The 21,042-nt window shown below is 36.5% G+C and overlaps 1 protein-coding gene across 2 annotated transcripts in view; it reads left to right on the top strand.

Moving 5' to 3' along the window:
• The window catches only part of LOC145771391 (uncharacterized), a 126,741-nt gene that overhangs the window by 80,522 nt on the left and 25,177 nt on the right, over positions 1-21,042 (top strand). For both annotated transcript variants that reach the window (XM_082583154.1, XM_082583161.1), the window contains exons 7-8: positions 11,489-11,598; positions 11,676-11,845. In XM_082583154.1, coding sequence (XP_082439280.1) covers positions 11,489-11,598; positions 11,676-11,845 — 280 coding nt within the window. The remainder of the gene's footprint in view (positions 1-11,488; positions 11,599-11,675; positions 11,846-21,042) is intronic.

Here is a 21,042-nt window from a genome sequence, read left to right as displayed (position 1 = left end):
CACAAAAGATATCTTGCAATTAACAGTTTTAGTAAACAAGGAAACGTTTGACACATCGCAATACAGGCAACAATAGTGACCTGCAAACATATCAATGAAAAATAGGCTACAATAACAGGGAGAAAGAAACCAGCCACCATGAAACAAACGCTTGTGGAAATCACCAAAAAAACGTTTCTATCGTAACTCATGAACAGTGTTCCTTTTAAAAAAGCAATGAGTTGGTTTTTCATCCTTTCTGTGAGAGTCTCTAAAACCGTCTTTCTTTGATTATTAGACAACTGTCACTTGCGGTGCTTATCAGCATGGCAAGAATTGTTGATTAACAACATTTTGCAGTACTAAGCTAAATATTTTTGTATTACAACCAGAAAAAGTCTTTAAATTTATACATAATATTTTGCCAATTTATTATAAATTGAGTTGGCACACCGACCTATTTTGCCAACAAAAACTTGCATAAAGGGAATACTGCTTATGAAACACAATAACGGTGAAACGCACACTAGTGTTTACATGACATTTACAAACTTAAAATAAGCAACCCTATGCTGACAGACAATTTCAAAATTCGAAAACAGATGTTTTAATCAACCACTGGGACAGTGTGGTTGGACATCGCATTGGAATAACTTTAAGTGACCCCCACCTAGAACTAAAAGATTTATTTAGACACTTTCACACTAGGCTTTGAAGTATTTTTAATATTTGGTATGATTTTGCAAAGCGATGTTTTGCTTTATCAAGGATTACACAAGGTTGTGCTTGAAGCGTATTACGTGGATATTAGAGTGCATCAGTTGCCCCGATGTTGGAATTTTTGATCGGCCCTTGGTAATTTTGTTCCAAAATCCAAATAATGAAAAAACACAGGATGTGAAATATTTTCTCAATTGGAGTTGGTTAAGGGGGTCAACATCCAAGTCAAAGTTTGATGTTTAAAGCTATTTTGTGAATATCCGTCGGTCACGTTGTGGAGTTTCCCTGCAATCTGGTCCATTGTACATCACAATGGTTTATTGTCTTTGAACAATCAACAAACTAGTCGCTGTATAATATGCAGTTAAAATAATCGTTGTTTGATTTGTTTGCTGTCATAGTTACGCTTGCTTATTGGTTTCTCGAAGCTAGCTAGATAGATGATAGATATAAGCAGCTAGCTGTTGAAACAGCTAGTTTTCTGAAGCTCTGATTTTTTTACTTATGATGAGAAGCATGTCAAAAGGTCCATCAGCATCTTCATCAGCACCGCAAACACGCAATGGCGCTGCTATATTTGGGCTTGGAGCAAAGCTTGCTGAAGCTGATAAAGAGATATCCGGCACAAGGTTACCCACAAACGAGCAAGTGCTTCGTTGTCATAGATTTCACCAAAGTGAAGGCTTGCCATCATTAAAGACTAAAAGAGAAATTGCTAAGATTGTCGTTGACAAAATCATCCCTTTTTGCAGTAAAGCTGGTGTACCAATGATCACCCACAAAAAGGCATGTGAAAAGCTAATTGCACTGGCTGAGTGTAATGTGAAGCTGCGTGAAATACCTTTAGAACGTCGCTCAAAGCCTTCAATTATCGCTAAACTTGAGAAAAATCAAGTTGATCTGAAAAAAACGTGTCGCTGTGGCCTCTTACACTTAATGTGGAACGTGATATAAAAAATCCTGAAGATCTTGCTTTTTTATATCGATGAAAAGCGACCGAAAAGCATCGTTTGGATCCTATGATAAAGCTTCAGCTTGCAAGATTTCCCGCAAACAAGCACGGATGGATAATGAATTTCGGAGAAAAGAGATAAGTATGAAAGAAACCGAAGCTGCCTCTTCACAGGCGCAGCTTGATAGCAGTAGTGACGACACTGACGAAGATACTACTCTGGAAAGAGCAACTTCATCAGAAGGTAGCTTATCCACAAGAAGACATCGTCATACTGTATGACAAGGGACCATTTCTCATATACCACATGACATCCTTCGCTGAACCAGATCTGGCATCTCTTGCTACTCGTTTAAAAATGACACCATCTCAGCAAGCTGCTTTTGTGAAAGCATTTATAGAGGAAGCTGGAGGAGATTCGTCACAAGTTGCGACTTCGTACTCGAGTGCTGACAGAGCTCGACGTTTAGTTGGACAGGAATTCGCTGCATCAGTTAAAAGCAACTGGACACAGCCAATGCGTGCCTTTTTACACTGGAACTAAAAAATTATGATGACTTTGGATCGTTCAACTCAGTGCCGATTTCAGCTGCGAAGAAGAAAGAGAATTATCAAAACATTCTTCCAGTAGTGGAGTTTCAGAGAAAAAAAAAATCTCAGAAAATCCACAGCAACGTAAATTAACTTTTATAAGACAGTCTTAACTTTTACATCGATTCAGTTTAGAGAAGTGACCATAGTTGCACAAATTCAACATTCGACAATGTTGAATCGTTGTAAAAATAATGAATTTGGTGACTATGTTGGTGTGAACTTTTAGTTTGCTTTGAAATATGTGCATGTCTGAGCTTAGTTAACAACTTTACTAAAATTTAGTCTGGTCTATGTAACGCATTCACAGGCCTGGAGCATAGTCAGTAGTCAAGTGCTTCACTGACGTCCAATTCTCTAATTTTGATGAAATCACTTCAACTTTTCCACCTCTTATATTTTGTTTAATGTACACACTGATTTACTATTTAAACAGCCTGAGAAGCTGCTATAACACGTAACCATATGGAAGTTACAGTGTAACTGTGTATTTATACCACTTCTCTTTCCTTACCTTGCGCTTGTAACATGTACCATGTTTTTAACTAAAAAATTTATATTTTAACATTTAACCGAAACTTATCAGGATTGCAAAATGCATTTCAACGCTGCAAATTCAAAACTTAAATGTTCTCAAGGATTTTAGGCCATGCTTCCTGTTAACAAATGCCGATCTCACGGAGTTGGCTCACCGCATTTGTATTTCTGAAGCGATAATTGTGTAACCGGGCTCGTTTCATAATTCTCACGATAGGCTATTACTGATAAAAAGGCACCACATTATGATATAAGCGGGGAATTGAAAAATGCAGACACTCAGAGACAGACTTGCAAAGAGAACAGACTGAATGCCAGAACGAGAAGGTTAAATTTACGACTGGAGAATGTCGCTCATCTGACACCGGTCGCAAGAAACTAAATCGGTTAGACCTATTTTTTAATTTCCCGGACTTGTAACTTTGATTAATAATAAAATATGTTTAATATTCCATTTTATTTGTTTAATTTTTGTAGGAAATCATACCCCTAGACAGAAGCCTAAATTACCCTTTTTTTAATTAGAGACTTAGAGTCACAATAACCAAAAGCCAGCTTCAGATTAAGCAAAACCCTACACTAGGGGACCTAGAATAGGCAAAACCCTACACTGGGGGCTTGTCCAAGATAGTGAAAACATTTTAGTTTGTGAAAATCTCCTATGATAAACGAGTGTTACCCCTGCAACCATATAATTCAGTAATAGTAGGTGTACATACTGTGATAACGGATGCGTTAATTTCTCAAAATTTCGAGTTCACTGTTGACCCCTTTAATGAAGTTCAAATTCAATAAAATTTTGGCTATGACGTTTTTTGGTGAATGGGAACAAAACTACTAAGGGCCGAGTTGAATTTCCAATTTTTCAAAAATAAAGGGGCAACTGATGCACTCTAGTGGATATACCCCTGAGGAAAAAAGCTTGTCAGTAAACATAATACACTTTCCAATGAAATTCCAACGGATGTCATCTGCTCGTACTCGTGTGAAACTGCTTTTCTTTGCATCTTTTACTCTGGGTTGCATGAAGTCACTTTTTTTCACATAGAAGTAGGCTAATTGTTAGCCTACTTTGTATTCAAGTATTATTAAGTCTGTCTATTATGTGGAGAGATACACTTTTGCTTCCAATACTTCTGGTATTAAATGCTTGTAACTACAGTACTCAACACACGCAGTAAAAAGACTATATTCTGTTGCACAAGTTGACTTTTCATGTGCATACTATAATTATATATACATCTTTCAATCACCGTTGAAGCTTTTGCTTTGATAAACTTTATGTCACCCAGCAGTGATAAGAAGCTTGTCATACAGTGGTGATTCTATTGTTAGCATTCACTCTCCAGTCGATCAACCAAGCGGAAAGGTTGCATGTCTTAGGATGATGAAATTAAAAAGTGGATACTCTCTGGTAGCCTTCCAATACACTTTGGAAACATCGTGGACCTGAGACGTAATTGGATAAACTCTCAGCACTCTGAAGCTCTAACAAAGAAGATAGATTACTTCTTGGTTAATTTTAGAGATGTATCGATACCAATATTTTGGTCGATACCAATATCACTTTTTTAGGCCGATACCGATATTTTGGTCGATGCTTTTGTCCTACAAAAAGAAGCAATTTTGGTATTTGCAACGAATTATATCAATTTATGCTAAGTTTGACCTTATTTGCATAAAGAAATAAAACAAAGTAACTTCAACGGGTTTAACATGATGTACTGTATTACATAAACAAATATAACATAATTAAAAATAAACTCTAACATGCTCGACACGTACGTGTGTCCTCATCATTTGCCTAGACTATTAAAAAAACTTTGAATTGGCATAATTTATTAAAGATTCAAGAATCCAATTTCAACCGCGTTGTTGTGTCATAATAATATGTTTTAGTAATGAAAGGCCACCGTGATTGAGGACTGGGGTATAAGGGAAGAAACATTACATCATAATTGGGGTTTCTGAAAAATTAATGAAAGGTTTGCGCCAACTCTCCAAATTGGCTATCATAATAAATTGATAATAAGATGTAAAATGTAAACCAAATCATTTGTGTTTTTTCTTGAACAACGTAGCAAAAATAGAAGTGGGAGTTAATTTGAGAACACTAAATGAAATCAATTATTACAGTTGTTTTTTTACAGTGCTTTCACTACTTATGTATATTTTTTTCTAAGTTCTAAATCAATTTTTTTGCCTTTAAATAGGAAGGAAGGGTTAGTGTTAGAAATGATCTCATCAAATACGGAGTGCTGTAATAATGACATAACTTATTAAAATATAAGCTGAGTGTAAATTTAATTTAAATGGCTTCTCTTCATATTCCTATTTTGCCTGTTACACTTTTCAGTTCAATTCATTTTTATTCAGGCCATCACAGCGAAAATGTAGAGGTCACACCAACATAGTAGAGCTCTTGAAAAAGGAAGAAGCGACAAAACGCTTTTCACTTCATCGATTACACCAGTCAACCTTTTTTTTTTCAAACAATTAAATGAGTTAACCTAATTTGACTAATTAGAATTAAAATTTGATTCCGAATTTGCAATCAGAATAATAATAATCATAATCATGCTTTTATTTGCGCCCATTGCGATAACATACAGAACACTGCGATCACAGATGAGATATAACAGACAACAGGAAGCAGCGAAGTGACATATAGTCTTCGAGTCAGCTGCTCCCCTTAGTTCGGCATGCCATTAAGTGTCTTTGTCGAGACACAGCCGCGTGCTCTGGAGCAGTGTCGAACCCACGTTATTCCAACGTTGCACAAACGTTCTCACCACTCGGCTACGTAGCCGACAGAATTTATCCATCATGTCATAGTTTTTTGCAGAATTAATTTTAAATTTTATTCAAGTGCAGTAACTAAGCCTCTACATACAATAGACCACATATTCCAAACTATTTTTCAAAAAAATATTCATTCAAATGACTTTGCCTAGCTTATTCTTACATCAAGGTATAAATTTTCTTCTTTTGACTTTTCTTGAAGTATCACTATTTGTACAGTTGCATTTCATGCACCAACAGTGGTCTGCAATCATGACTCCACCTCATTGGTTATATTACAGTATTTCCTATGTTTTAATGTTTTCGTAAAAGCATTTACTGTGTACTTGACTGTCCAAGTGTGCATGCAAAAAATCACCTTACTAACTCAGGTGACATCCAAGTTTTTGAAAATAAAGTACATATTTTCCACAATGTTTTGATAGTCAGGATCTTTAGTATTGCAAAGAAACTTTGATACGACTTGTACAAAATAAAGCTATGCACTTCTTTCCACATCCATCCTGGAGAATAGAAATCCAGTGTCTTTAACACGTTTTCTGATTTGAGGTCCAACCAATGCACCCTTTGAAAACTTTTTTGCACAGTAAGTAGGAAATATATTTTATTGGTATTTAAAGCAAGCACTTTCTTTGTTGAAAGCTCTTTCAAAAGACCCAACTAAGTATGAAGTTCAAGTGGTGGAAAATTGGACTGGATCTGTCAACAAGAGCAGGTTGCAAACTATTTTTAGGTCCTAGATCAGGGGTGTGCAAACTTTTTCTCAAGTGGGCCAAATTTGGTAATCTGGAAGTGCCGGCATGCCAATAGTCTCAGACGATCTTGTTTTACCTAAAGAAAGATGCGTATTATTGCGTATATAGCAATATTGTATTATTTCATGTCATTTTTAAAAAACAAAACAATATGCAGGCTAAAGTATTTTGTTGTATACATATCACAATTCACAAATATGATACGTTAGGCTGTATAAGTTATCTGCTTTTCTATCAAAGATTAACATATCCAGAGATTTTGTAAAACCGGAATGGCCCGTTTCGGCGAATCCGATTCGGCTAGTTCGATTCGGCTAGTCCGATTCGGCGAGTTCCCTATTCGGCGAGTGCCCTATTCGGCAAGTTTTTGAAATTTTATTTTTGAAATTTTGTTTTTGAAAGGGAATTATCAGGTACCGTAGTCTAACTGTTTTCACATCGTTTCAACGTCGCTGAACGTGCAGAAAGGAATAAAAATAATATGTTTGAACTATTAAATTAAAATTCGTCATGTCAGTTGAGTTGTTTTTATTTCTGACCATCATATCAAAAACAATACACGTCAACATAGCAAAGGTAGAAGTGACAAAACACGAACGCTAAAACGTGCTTGAATTCGTCATGTCCGTTCAGTTGTTTTTAAGGTAGAAGTAACAAAACGCGAACGTTAAAACGTGCTTGTGACCGAAGTAAGGTATTGAGGTGAAAGAAATTTGGCACGGTCGCAACACCTTCAGAAAAATTTAAGATGTAAAGGGAAAATAAAAAAAAGAAAATGTTACAAACAAAAAATCATGTTTATATCTATAAGTTAGTACTTTTGAATAGTTAAAATGATTGGTTTGGATCAACAAATGTGTGGCCTACAGCTTGGATTGAAAGGAAATTATCGGGTACCGTAGCCTAGTTATCCCTACCAGCACAAATGTGTTCCACGAACCCAGTTAGCCTAACAGTTCATTTTTACATTGTAGTAATAGAATGAAAAGGCTAACCAAATGTGTGGCCTATCGTTTTAATGTCGCTAAACGTTGAAATCGTGTAGAAAAGAGAACATTGATGACTAGGATACATTGCAAGCCTTAAAGCAGCCCGCGGCCATGGCCGCTAAGTAGTGCTTGAATGACCGCCTGTGCTACCTCCTCCGTCAGCCAAGTTTGGCCGCCGGTTTCTTCTAGCCAATTATTTAATTTCGCAATAGAATGATCGTGGATTAAATGTTGAAAATATGTAGCATCAAAAAGTGACGCAGAATTAGGTCAGCGCATCATAGTCACTGCTGTTGTATTGAATACATCCAGCTGCGATCACCAGCGCTGTAAGTCTTGTTTGCAATTCCCGATGTTTATTTTAACGAAGTGTTAATCCGAAGTGCTAATTTACATCGGCTGGCAATATTGTCGTTTTTATATCGATTCAATGTTGTCGGACATTGAATCGTTGTTAAAAAGGAGAACTAGGTTAGTTGACATTCGTAGGTAAAACACGTGTCTTCATAGTTGAGAACGCTGTGGGTTAGTGACTTCACACCCTCAATGGTGACACTGACATCATAACGGAATAAATGGTCAAGTTTTATGAAAGGCGTTATGCAGTTGAAACAATTTACTGAGCTGCGAGCAGTTAAAACAATTTAGGGTCGTTAGATGGTCCCGCAATATCGGATTACAATCCCGATAAAGCATTTAATGCGTGGTACAACGATTCTATTGCAGGACGTCGCCCAGACTTCAACAACGCTAAGTGATCATTTTAACATTGTTGCAAGTTTAATGCTATTTACTTGTGCTATCGTTATTGTATTTTGGCCTCCAAGCACACAGATTTGGCCGCCGAGAAGGAGCTCTCGGTAGGCTGCTGGAAAAAAAAACGAGTTTTAAGGCCTGCGTTGAAACTGAGAAACATTCTCTGAAGCCCTTCGATACGTTGCATTTTTAAGATTATGCATTTTTAAGATAATGTATTTAGACGTTGAATCAATGCACAAATGAACTGTTAGGCTAAATGGGTTCTTGGAACAAATTGAAGGGCTTCTGTGAATGTTTCCCAGTTTCAACGTATCCTAGTCAGCAAAGTTCTCTTTTCTACACGATTTCAACGTTTAGCGACGTTAAAACGATGTAAAAATGGCAATTTCTACTGGTTGGGATAGGTACCCGATAATTTCCTTTCAATCCAAGCTGTAGGCCACACATTTGTTGATCCAAACTAATCATTTTAACTATTCAAAAGTACTAACTTATAGCCATTAAACATTATTTTTTGTTTGTAACATTTTCTTTTTTTTATTTTCCCTTCACATCTTAAATTTTTCTGAAGGTGTTGCGACCGTGCCAAATTTCTTTCAACTCAATAACTTACTTCGGTCACAAGCACGTTTTAACGTTCGCGTTTTGTCGCTTTTACCTTTTTCTACATCTTTGCTATGTTGACGTGAATTGTTTTTGATATCATAATCAAAAATAAAAACAACTGAACTGACATGACGAATTCAAGCACGTTTTAACGTTTGCGTTTTGTCGCTTCTACCTTTGCTATGTTGACGTGTATTGTTTTTGATATGATGGTCAGAAATAAAAACAACTCAACTGAACTGACATAACGAATTTTAATTTAATAGTTCAAACATTTTATTTTTATTCCTTTCTGCACGATTTCAACGTTTAACGATGTAAAAACGGCAATTATAATTAGGCTACGGTACCCGATAATTCCCTTTCAAAAATAAAATTTCAAAAATTTGCCGAATAGGGAACTCGCCGAATAGTAGCAGATCCTTGTAAAACACAGCTATGTTAATGTGAAGCCATGTAAGCCAAATAAGCTAAACTTGAGAAAGAAACCAAATTTTTCCAAGGTTCCCATCTTTCCTAGTAGGATACCATCCTTGCATGCCTACACATTTTATTTTTATACATACTTTTTTTAACTTTTTTCTAGTTTCAAAGTTTTGCGTGCGATAACTTTTTGTCGGAAGTTGAATTTTCATTCTCTATTTTTAATTGATTTCAGCAACATGGCCCTGTGTTAATGTGTTTTATCATGCTAGACAGGTAGTCACTAGTTGGTTTAGCCCTATGAAGAAGTCAGTCGTGTCTGGTTGACGAAACGTCGGAATTAAAGCAGATTATCATGTTATACATCTTGTGATATTTCGGCTTAATTTGCATCAGTAGACTGCATCATGTTATTTAACTAACTTATTATTTAGTTGTTAACTTAATGTCTTTATGAACCCAATGTTTTTCTTCAAAAAATTGCGTTCTTTTCTCAGTGTTTGGGGGCATATGTCCAAATTACTACACCAGTTTTGTGGGTCTTTTTTGTTAGTCGAAGTTTTCACAAGTTACAAAAGCAGACAACATAATTAATTAATTATGCTTATGACTCCAACCGAAAGGTCATAACTACACTTGGAAAAAATCGTTGTTTCTTATCTCTAAATTTGGAATGTTACAAATGCGAAGCAACCGAATCTTGCTATGTACCGTAAATGTCCTGATGTCATAGTGCAGTTAGGGACTAGAAGGAACACTGTGTTTGAACCATATTTGTATAAATCAGTGGTTCCCAAACTTTTTTTTATTTGCAGACCATTTAGCAGTTTCATACAGTGCTCGCGTACCACCTACGCTACAACCAGAAAATCTCAAAAATGTACAATAAAAGGCAAGAAAGTTTAACAAATTTCAGCACAACCCTTCAAGACAAAGATTTTAATTTTAGACTAAATATAATTACAGTAAGCTGTTGAGCTGTCGGATTAGTAGAAAACCAATAAATAGGGTGCACTTCTACTGCTCCTATCAGTAGCAACATTGAAAACTGAAAAGTTTTGGCTTTTCTGTTAAACAAGCTAGGTCAGAAGTTCTCAAACTGTGCGTCGCCACGCTCTTGGTGCGTAGTTTTAACTTATCAAGGGCGTCACACAATGATTCCGCTTCGTATCTAAACTCAATTGCATAATAAAGCGCTCTTATGGTTTAACAATCACATAGCGCAATTCTAAATTCATTTTGTCGCACGACAAATAAAGGCTAGAGACACAAATAAATGAAAATGACTAAAATTTCTATCGCTGAGTGCGTTGCAAGTCCAACAAAAATTTTCAAAAACATTGCAACGAAAAAAGTTAAAAAAACCACTGACCTAGATGCTGCGTCATAAACGCTTGGATTTTCTATGAATAAAATTTATTACGACCCAATCATGCACATTGAGTAATCTGAAAGTTTGCGCAAAATGTATTATTTTATTTTAACTACTGTACTGTGAACCGTGTACGTCCACGTGTCAACGTGAGTTTCTAGCGTACCATCTGAAAGACCGTACCACAGTTTGGGAGCCACTGCTTTAGTGAGATTTTGTGCATTTGCAGTTTGTGTATTATTTCGTTGTTTTACATTGTTATTTTGTTGTTATTGTTCGTTATTTGTGCATTTGCAGTTTGTGTAGTATTTCGTTGTTTTGGATATAGACAGCTTTGTCTGATGCAAATAAAATATTATTATTATATTATAAATGGTAAAATATATTCAAATTTATATAACTGTTAAACTTTCTAGTACAAAAAATGTTTTGTTTTATATTTGTTTTAAAATGAGAAAAACTGACACATGTGCCGTTTCCAATTGCAGAAATAATTACATGGAAGATTGTAATATGTTAAGGTCATTGTTAAAGAGAATACTGTTTTTTCCCAACACAATATGGTTCAATCCAGATTGTGTAGATTCCCATGCGTAGGTAGTTGAAATACAGCTCCTTTCCGGATCAGTATAGTAATGAAAGTTCTCTTTCTACTGTAACTGCATCATTTCAGCTTGTTTACTGTAGTTTTTATACAAGTGAAATAAAAAACGTAAGTATAACACTTCAGAGAGTGTTGAACTCGATTTTGAATACACCATAAATAAAAAAACAAAACCAAGCAACACTACGGCATCGAATATTATAAAAGAAGCAAAACTTGTGAACATTTTCGATAACATGGCTTGACAAGGCTTAACTTCTCTCTTGCCCAAATGCTTGCACATTATGATTAAAAGTACTGTACCATATTATTTTATCACCATTGTCATGTACAGTGCCTAGAAGCATAGTTTACACTGTGAATGTGTCGCTATATAAGTGTTATTATTATTTCCTACAGCCGGAAGCAACAGAGTCGGCATCTACTGCCGAGATGCGTAAGAAGTGGTTGTCCGACCGGCTGATGGGCAACCTAGTGCTGGTGGAACCTACTGATAAGCGAAAACACTGGTAAACAACTGACATCTCAGACTGATGTTAAACACTTACCATGCTGCAAGGTATATTTCTATCTAATTTTTGTATAGGTATCCAGCTATCTGTATCAATCCTTTATGCATTGACGAGAAGGGAGGAAACCTCCGAGAGAACGAAATCGTCATAAGATCTCTCAAAACTGGCAAGATTGCCAAAGTGTTGAGGTGTGACCGACTGACAAGAAGCAATACGCCAAGCAAAGTTGAACCTGTTTGGAAAGGTATCTTCAAAATTCGAAAGTTTTTTGTTTTCCTGCACTCCGTTAAGTTTGCGCATTTCTGTCAGTGATTTTGGCTACTTTATCAATGTAAAATTGTTAAGGTATTATTTTGTAGTCGAGTACCCAAAGTGAGGCCGCGCTGAAGAATTTGTTAAATTCAGCCACCACCACCACTTAACCTACTAAAGTTACTGTATATCGCTTAGGATGACATTTTTGCAGTTGTAGATAGATTTGCATTTTTTTCTACTTTTGTTGTCCAACTATGCCGATAGGTATCTGACTTTTATAGCATGTGTAGCCCTATTCAAGAGCCTATGTTTAGCCTAACATACTTCTGCGTAAACGTAAATGTAGATACAGAAAGGGTGAGTGAATATTGCAAAGAGGCTTGCATGCTTAAAATTGCGGTCATTGGTAACCGATAAACTTATACATGTCAAGGTAGCCTATGTTAGATGATTAATGAAAGCTTCATATTTCACAGAAGATGTGATTACTACGTTACGAATTGTTTAAATGTTATAAAAAATAAATTTAGAGTTTTGTTTAACTGATTTGACTCAAGACAATTTCTTACTACTATTGTTTGCCCATACCCTACATTACAATTTTAAAGTATAAGTCGAAATTCAGGAAAAAATGTTGTATATAAGTGTAATGCACCCCATGCTTAGAAGGCATTGCGACCTATATGTACATTAGAGATGCAGCAAACCCAATTTTTTTTATCCGCACACCGCACCGCAACTGAATCACCTATCCGCACACCGCAATTTATCTGGAACTTTGACACTGCATCGCACCGCAAATTACAAAATTCTCAAAAAGTATTTTAACGCGTTATTTTTTAGAAAGTCAATTGTGGCAAAAAGCACCCATCATGATGGCATATAACTGGTAACCTACAGGTACAGTTGTGCACTAATTGACTACGCCAACCAGATCCTATTCTCTTATCAACAATGCATCTAAGTTCTAAGACATCATGCTTTTTCAAATAGAATGTTCCTGGATCCAGTATCAGGACTTTTGAACACTTTTTGTAAGCAATAATGCAATTTTAATGTCAGTGGCTGTATGAACTACACAGACAGACAAGATGTCAAGAGTAAAACTTACCTATAGCCTGAACTCACGTGGGCTAATTGTTATAGTAACTAATGCGGTAGTTGCTCTAGGCCTATAGCAATAGTATAGCATGGTAACTGGGAGCTGAGCTTATCACCTAGGCCAGGGGTGCACAACCTTTTGCTATTGCCGGCCGCATTCAGATTTATTCTATAAAGCACGGCCGCCAGTGAGTTTTAAATGATTTTTTTTGAATTTGCGTTATCTAAGAGAAGAATTTATTCATTAATATCTACTAAACTTATCATACTTATACCTAATAGTGCCATGAAACATCAAACACTTTTTGAAATGAATTTATTCCGTCTGCGATATTGCAACTAGTGACTCCCTTGATTTTGCATACGAGCAGATAAACTTGCAAAGTTGGGAACCTCGCGAGATACCATCAGTCTTAGTTGAGACTCCAGGTTTCCGTCCAACAATCACGTTCGGTAGTCGTTTTTCAGGTACTTCGTTTGTAAAAGGCAGACTCGCACACGTAAGTGCTTTCGAAAAGAACAAGAGTTTCTCTTGCCAATTCTCGCAACATTGGATAATCAAGTGTACTTTTCCATGTGTCAAGCAAATTTTCTTCGCACTTGAACTTAGTCACAAGCTGCTCATTATTTCTTAATTCCACCAGTTCCATCTGAAAATGTAACGGCTTTTAAAGTGTCATTTAAGGCAACAGATTTGACACTCAGAGCTTCTTGGTGGATAATACAAGGAAGGTTTGAGAGCTGCTTATTATGGAACTCTTTTGATACAAATTCTGAAAATCTTGCCCCAAAGCCTTGTGCTTTGCATCATTGCAGGATGTCTCCTGTCGCACACTTTTCTTCAAATTTTCGACACAGATTTTCCTCGACTAGCCTTCCAATTTTGCGTAATTGTATGACATATGACGACGGAAATGCTGCTTTGCATTATCTCTTTCAATTTTAACTACTTGGCTGCATATTGGACACATCATAGTATGCGCTGCCACCTCGACCATGAAATAATCCAATTCCCATTTGGAATTGAATGCTCTTTTCTCCTCTGCTAAGGTTCTTTTTCTTTTTAAGGACATAATGCCATGTAAGCTACCGTTACAATGAAATTGGGCTGAAGAAAAAGTTTTGTTTCAAAACGATTTTAACAATATAGCCTAGCCATAGGCGCCGACTTTTATTTTTGCACGGGGTGGCGGATCGCACAATATGGCAACCTAAAAACTTTCAAACTGCATGTTTTTACTTGTACTTGTAGAGTAGTTTTAGTAGTTTTAGTAGTAGTTTTACATGTACTTGAGAGGTTAACTGTTATTTTTTTATTCACTTGCATGTTTTTGTTTGATTTTTACTAAGCGTGTTTCGTAGATGCAATTGTCTTTTCACACCTGATTTGTAGCTCGATAATTTACAAGGCAAATTTAAAACAAAGCACAGGAGGTATGTCGTGAATTTTATTGTTACGTTGCTGCTCTGACACTTAACATTTGGCAAAAGTATTTTTGCGAACAGCAGCTCTGTCAATCCAACTGTTAATCAACTGGTCAAGTTGTCATGGTAGATCGCAAGTAGGTTTTTATGCGCCTGAGTGCACTAAACGATCGCTCCGCCTTGCCGGTGGAGGAAGGCAACGATAAGTATATTTTTACAATGCAGACCATGTTTGGAAGCATTAATGAAATTGTTGGCAGTGGCACTACTGGCACACTTTCGTTTCGTTCAGGCGTTTGATCACTTTCATGCTGGCTGAAATCCTGACTAGACGCAACAAAAAATGACTCAATGGAGAGCTGCAATTTTGAACGTTTTTACGGTGGCATCTTCACGCTGAATAAAACTGGAATGTCGGCGAAAACTTTTACTGGACGACTTTTCGTAATTTTTTCTATGATGTAACAAGCAACTCCTATGTCAGACCAATAAATTCCCGCCTCACAGTTTGTCACGCATTGACACGTAATATTACTGCATGAAGTAGATAACAAAGTAGAAATTAAAGCATGAAGTAGATGACAGTACACTCCAATTGAAATCGGAAAATAATTCAAAATGCAAAATCTTGAGCAATTGAAAAAGGTTGCTTTTATTATTGGGAATTGGCAGGGGGTGTAGCTTTCCTCGAATAGAATCATGTAAACGAGAAAATTTGCAGAACGTTAAAACCACTGCTTTACTAAGTGCACTTTTTAAATAAAACTCAAAAAGTTTCAAAAATTGCATTTTTTTTTAATGAAATTTGAAAATAGGAATTCATTTAGGGGTGGAGCTATCAATCATCGAGATAATTTTATTTCCAAGTATTTTATAGCTGGCATAATTTAAAGCGATATTATGAACAGTTTAAAAATTTTCAAAAAATATTTTTGAGGGAGGCAATAAAAAGATCGTATTTTTTTTTTGATTAATAAATCCCATTGTAAACCTAACAAATGTAACAATGACTTATGACAAGTAACAAATAAAACGATCGCAACAACAAGGAAAAAACTCGTAGCCACGTGTTGCGTAATCTTCACGTGGCTTGCTTGATGTTACTCGAGTATCATGCTTGTGACAAAAACAATCATTTTCTTCGCAATACTGTATTGGTTCATCTCTTGCTTTACGTTGACTTGAAGCGAAAACCAATGATCAAAAAAAGATTTAAACGTCCGTTCAAATTACATTTATTTGCAGTAAGTTGTGTTACAACCTAAACGGGGTGGCTGCCACCCCGCCACAGCGGTTACGGGGTGGCGTGGCCACCCCGTAAGTCGGCGCCAGTGAGCCTAGCCATAGGCGCCGACTTTTATTTTTGCACGAGGTGGCGGATAGCACAATATGGCAACCTAAAAACTTTCAAACTGCATGTTTTTGTTTGATGTTTACTAAGCGTGTTTCGTAGATGCAATTGTTTTTTCACACCTGATTTGTAGCTTGATAATTTACAAAGCAACTTTAAAACAAAGCACAGGAGGTATGTCGTGAATTTTATTGTTACGTTGCTGCTCTGACACTTAACATTTGGCAAAAGTATTTTTGCGAACAGCAGCTCTGTCAACCCAACTGTTAATCAACTGTTCAAGTTGTAACCGTGAAGCTTCAGCTTGATAAACATTTAAAATTAGGACGTGGTTCAATCGCAGTTGCGTCATGGTAGATCGCAAGTAGGTTTTTATGCGCCTGAGTGCACTAAACGATCGCTCCTCCTCGCAGGTGGTGGAAGGCAACGATAAGTATATTTTCACAATGCAGACCACGTTTGGAAGAATTAATGAAATTGTTTCATTGCTTGCAAATAGATCAAATTCAAGCAGTTGCGACTAGTTGCGAATCGGACAGAATGCTCTATCTTTGCATCTATCGTCATCTAGCCACGGGAATTCGCTCTCCACGATTTTTGATAGCTTCTCCCTTCAACAGCAATTATCCTGCTCGTGCTCGGTTCTTCCACCTCCCTGATCGTGCTAACGCCTTTTGGCAGTGGCACACTTTCGTTTCGTTCAGGCATTTGGTCACTTTTATGCTGGCTGAAATCCTGACTAGACGCCACAAAAAATGACTCAATGGAGAGCTGCAATTTTGAATGCTTTTTTGGTGGCATCTTTAAGCTGAATAAAGCTGGAATGTCGGCGAAAACTTTTACTGGACGACGTTTCGTAATTTTTTCTATGATGTAACAAGCAACTCCTATGTCAGACCAATAAATTCCCGCATCACAGTATTATTGCATGAAGTAGATAACAAAGTAGAAATTAAAGCATAAAGTAGATGACAGTACACTCCAATTGAAATCGGAAAATAATTCAAAATGCAAAATCTTGAGTAATTGAAAAAGGTTGCTTTTATTATTGGGAATTGGCAGGGGGTGTAGCTTTTCTCGAATAGAATCACGTAAACGTGTAAATTTGCACAGAACATTAAAACTGCTACTTCACTAAGTGCACTTTTTAAATAAAACTCAAAAAGTTTCGAAAATTACATTTTTTAATGAAATTTGAAAATGGATATTCATTTATTTAGGAAGTGGAGCTATCAATCATCGAGATAATTTTATTTCCAAGTATTTTATAGCTGGCATAATTTATAGCGATATTATGAGCAGTTTAAAATTTTTCAGAAAAGATTTTTGAGGGAGGCAAAGGAAAGATCGTATTTTATTGATTAATAAATCCCATTGTAAACCTAACAAATGTAACAATGACTTATGACAAGTAACAAATAAACGATCGCAACAACAACAAGGAAAAAACTCGTAGCCACGTGTTGCGTAATCTTCACGTGGCTTGCTTGATGTTACTCGAGTATCATGCTTGTGACAAAAACAATCATTTTCTTCGCAATACTGTATTGGTTCATCTCTTGCTTTACGTTGACTTGAAGCGAAAACCAATGATCAAAAAAAGATTTAAACGTCCGTTCAAATTACATTTATTTGCAGTAAGTTGTGTTACAACCTAAACGGGGTGGCTGCCACCCCGCCACAGCGGTTACGGGGTGGCGTGGCCACCCCGTAACCCCGTAAGTCGGCGCCAGTGAGCCTAGCCATAGGCGCCGACTTTTATTTTTGCACGAGGTGGCGGATAGCACAATATGGCAACCTAAAAACTTTCAAACTGCATGTTTTTGTTTGATGTTTACTAAGCGTGTTTCGTAGATGCAATTGTTTTTTCACACCTGATTTGTAGCTTGATAATTTACAAAGCAACTTTAAAACAAAGCACAGGAGGTATGTCGTGAATTTTATTGTTACGTTGCTGCTCTGACACTTAACATTTGGCAAAAGTATTTTTGCGAACAGCAGCTCTGTCAACCCAACTGTTAATCAACTGTTCAAGTTGTAACCGTGAAGCTTCAGCTTGATAAACATTTAAAATTAGGACGTGGTTCAATCGCAGTTGCGTCATGGTAGATCGCAAGTAGGTTTTTATGCGCCTGAGTGCACTAAACGATCGCTCCTCCTCGCAGGTGGTGGAAGGCAACGATAAGTATATTTTCACAATGCAGACCACGTTTGGAAGAATTAATGAAATTGTTTCATTGCTTGCAAATAGATCAAATTCAAGCAGTTGCGACTAGTTGCGAATCGGACAGAATGCTCTATCTTTGCATCTATCGTCATCTAGCCACGGGAATTCGCTCTCCACGATTTTTGATAGCTTCTCCCTTCAACAGCAATTATCCTGCTCGTGCTCGGTTCTTCCACCTCCCTGATCGTGCTAACGCCTTTTGGCAGTGGCACACTTTCGTTTCGTTCAGGCATTTGGTCACTTTTATGCTGGCTGAAATCCTGACTAGACGCCACAAAAAATGACTCAATGGAGAGCTGCAATTTTGAATGCTTTTTTGGTGGCATCTTTAAGCTGAATAAAGCTGGAATGTCGGCGAAAACTTTTACTGGACGACGTTTCGTAATTTTTTCTATGATGTAACAAGCAACTCCTATGTCAGACCAATAAATTCCCGCATCACAGTATTATTGCATGAAGTAGATAACAAAGTAGAAATTAAAGCATAAAGTAGATGACAGTACACTCCAATTGAAATCGGAAAATAATTCAAAATGCAAAATCTTGAGTAATTGAAAAAGGTTGCTTTTATTATTGGGAATTGGCAGGGGGTGTAGCTTTCCTCGAATAGAATCATGTAAACGTGTAAATTTGCACAGAACATTAAAACTGCTACTTTACTAAGTGCACTTTTTAAATAAAACTCAAAAAGTTTCGAAAATTACATTTTTTAATGAAATTTGAAAATGGATATTCATTTATTTAGGAAGTGGAGCTATCAATCATCGAGATAATTTTATTTCCAAGTATTTTATAGCTGGCATAATTTATAGCGATATTATGAGCAGTTTAAAATTTTTCAGAAAAGATTTTTGAGGGAGGCAAAGGAAAGATCGTATTTTATTGATTAATAAATCCCATTGTAAACCTAACAAATGTAACAATGACTTATGACAAGTAACAAATAAACGATCGCAACAACAACAAGGAAAAAACTCGTAGCCACGTGTTGCGTAATCTTCACGTGGCTTGCTTGATGTTACGCGAGTATCATGCTTGTGACAAAAACAATCATTTTCTTCGCAATACTGTATTGGTTCACCTCTTGCTTTACGTTGACTTGAAGCGAAAACCAATGATCAAAAAAAGATTTAAACGTCTGTTCAAACTACATTTATTTGCAGTAAGTAATGTAACCTAAACGGGGTGGCTGCCAACCCGCCACAGCGGTTACGGGGTGGCGTGGCCACCCCGTAACCCCGTAAGTCGGCGCCAGTGAGCCTAGCCTACAAAAATTTATGATGAAAACGTTTTTCAAGCTCTAAAATTTGAAATATTAGATATAATTACAAGGGTATCAAGTGGTTCTAGATATCCCTGTATAGTGTATAATATTTAAAATATATTTCATTTTTCTAATGAAATAATTTTTTTATTTCAACAACAGGGCACGACCGCCAACACATGCTTATTAAATTACGTGTTAACGGCTGCATAATTATTCATCGACGGCCGCAGGTTGAACACCGTTGACTTAGGCTATTAACCAAAAACACTCATACAGCTACCCTTACAAGCCAGCCCCATAAACCCTGTCAACTGCAAACCAATTGCATAGCTTTCCAGCTTAGGGTTTCCGTTAGGGAAAAAAACTGATCCGTGTTTCCAATTTAAATTTGAAGTTTCATAACTGATTTTCTTAAAAAGTTGAAAGTTTACGAAAGTCTAAGTTTACAAAAGTTTCTTTTCTTGAAAGTTGACGCGGCAAGCGGCGCGGCTTTGTCATTTCAACCTTGCAGGCTTGCACGCGGCGAAAATGTCAAAAGCGGTTGCGTACGCGGCACGGCTTGCATCACTAATGTACATGCCAACCTGCTAGCTTTAAATTTAACTGGAGGCTGGTCTGCAACGCTTGATACCAGTCAAAATCGTTAGTATAAATTGATAGTCTGAGAAGTAGACTAGTTGATCAATATAACTTATTCTTTGTGTGATTTTGAGCTACTTTTGTGCTATTTGTACCATACAAAAAACAGATTTTAGCACTTGTGTTGGAAATCCAATTAGAGCACCTGGTAAGTCTGGTGTCAGAATCAATATGCGTAGTCCTGTGGCAAACTACATTTTTGTTCTAGAATAGATAAACTATTTTATTTTATAATTCTGTTGTGTTTCAACGATTACTGACCGATAGTAACCTTTAGTTGCTCAATCTTTTATTGTGAAATCTGCTTCTAGAAAATTTTTGCAGACGTGCGATTATCAAAACTTCTATGACTTGTTGACCAAAAGAATAAGTAAGAATATTACCCTAGTCGATGGAAGCTTCTGGTCCAAACAAACCTGTTATAAATAGTCGTGTGATTTAATTAAGTTATTATTAGAGTATTAGAAATTCAATGTTATTAGAGACGTTGTAATGAAAAGTGTATTGAAAATGATTGTCGAGTTCCATCCGATATTGAATAGATTGTAAAAGTAGAAGTTATTGCCAATTGTGAAGTAGCTGAACTTGCAAATAGCAGTGTATATTTATTTTAAAATCACCGGAAACGTTTCTATTCAGAATTTGATTTCTTTGTGTGCTGGAAGTGGTGAACCATTTGTCAGTTCATGCACTTCATTTATCATCTCACAAGTAGAACTATTTGACCATTTATATAACTAAGTACTCCATTTGTTTGACTATTCCAATAAACTATGTCAATGTCATCAATCTTTCCAAAGTCTCTTTACGTGTAAGAACTAGAACGAATTGTCACAACTGGTAATAGGGAAACACTTCATTATATAAATATTGTTTTTGTACCAAGTGTCAGCTATGAAAAAGTTAGGGTGTTTTGCTTCAGGTCGGGGCATCAGCTGCACCCTAGAAAACATGTGTCATTTTTCAAAGTGAAAGTAGAAGTATTGCAGTAATTTGAAATTTAGTGATCACACTTTGGCAATTTCGATCAATTTCGATTCTCAAAACTATCATTTAAAGATGTAAGAAAGTTTATTTGGCCTTGCGTTAAAAGTCAAAATTACCGGTACATTTGCCTTCCATTATCATTCTTATGGGTTCGTTCTTTGACAAGGCCTGTGTAGCCTATATGAAGTT

The sequence above is a fragment of the Aplidium turbinatum genome, chromosome 1, assembly GCF_918807975.1.
Source record: "Aplidium turbinatum chromosome 1, kaAplTurb1.1, whole genome shotgun sequence".
In the NCBI taxonomy this organism is placed as follows: domain Eukaryota; kingdom Metazoa; phylum Chordata; class Ascidiacea; order Aplousobranchia; family Polyclinidae; genus Aplidium; species Aplidium turbinatum.
The sequence above is the reverse complement of the archived record's forward strand: the minus strand, read 5'-3'. Positions and strand labels throughout refer to the sequence as shown.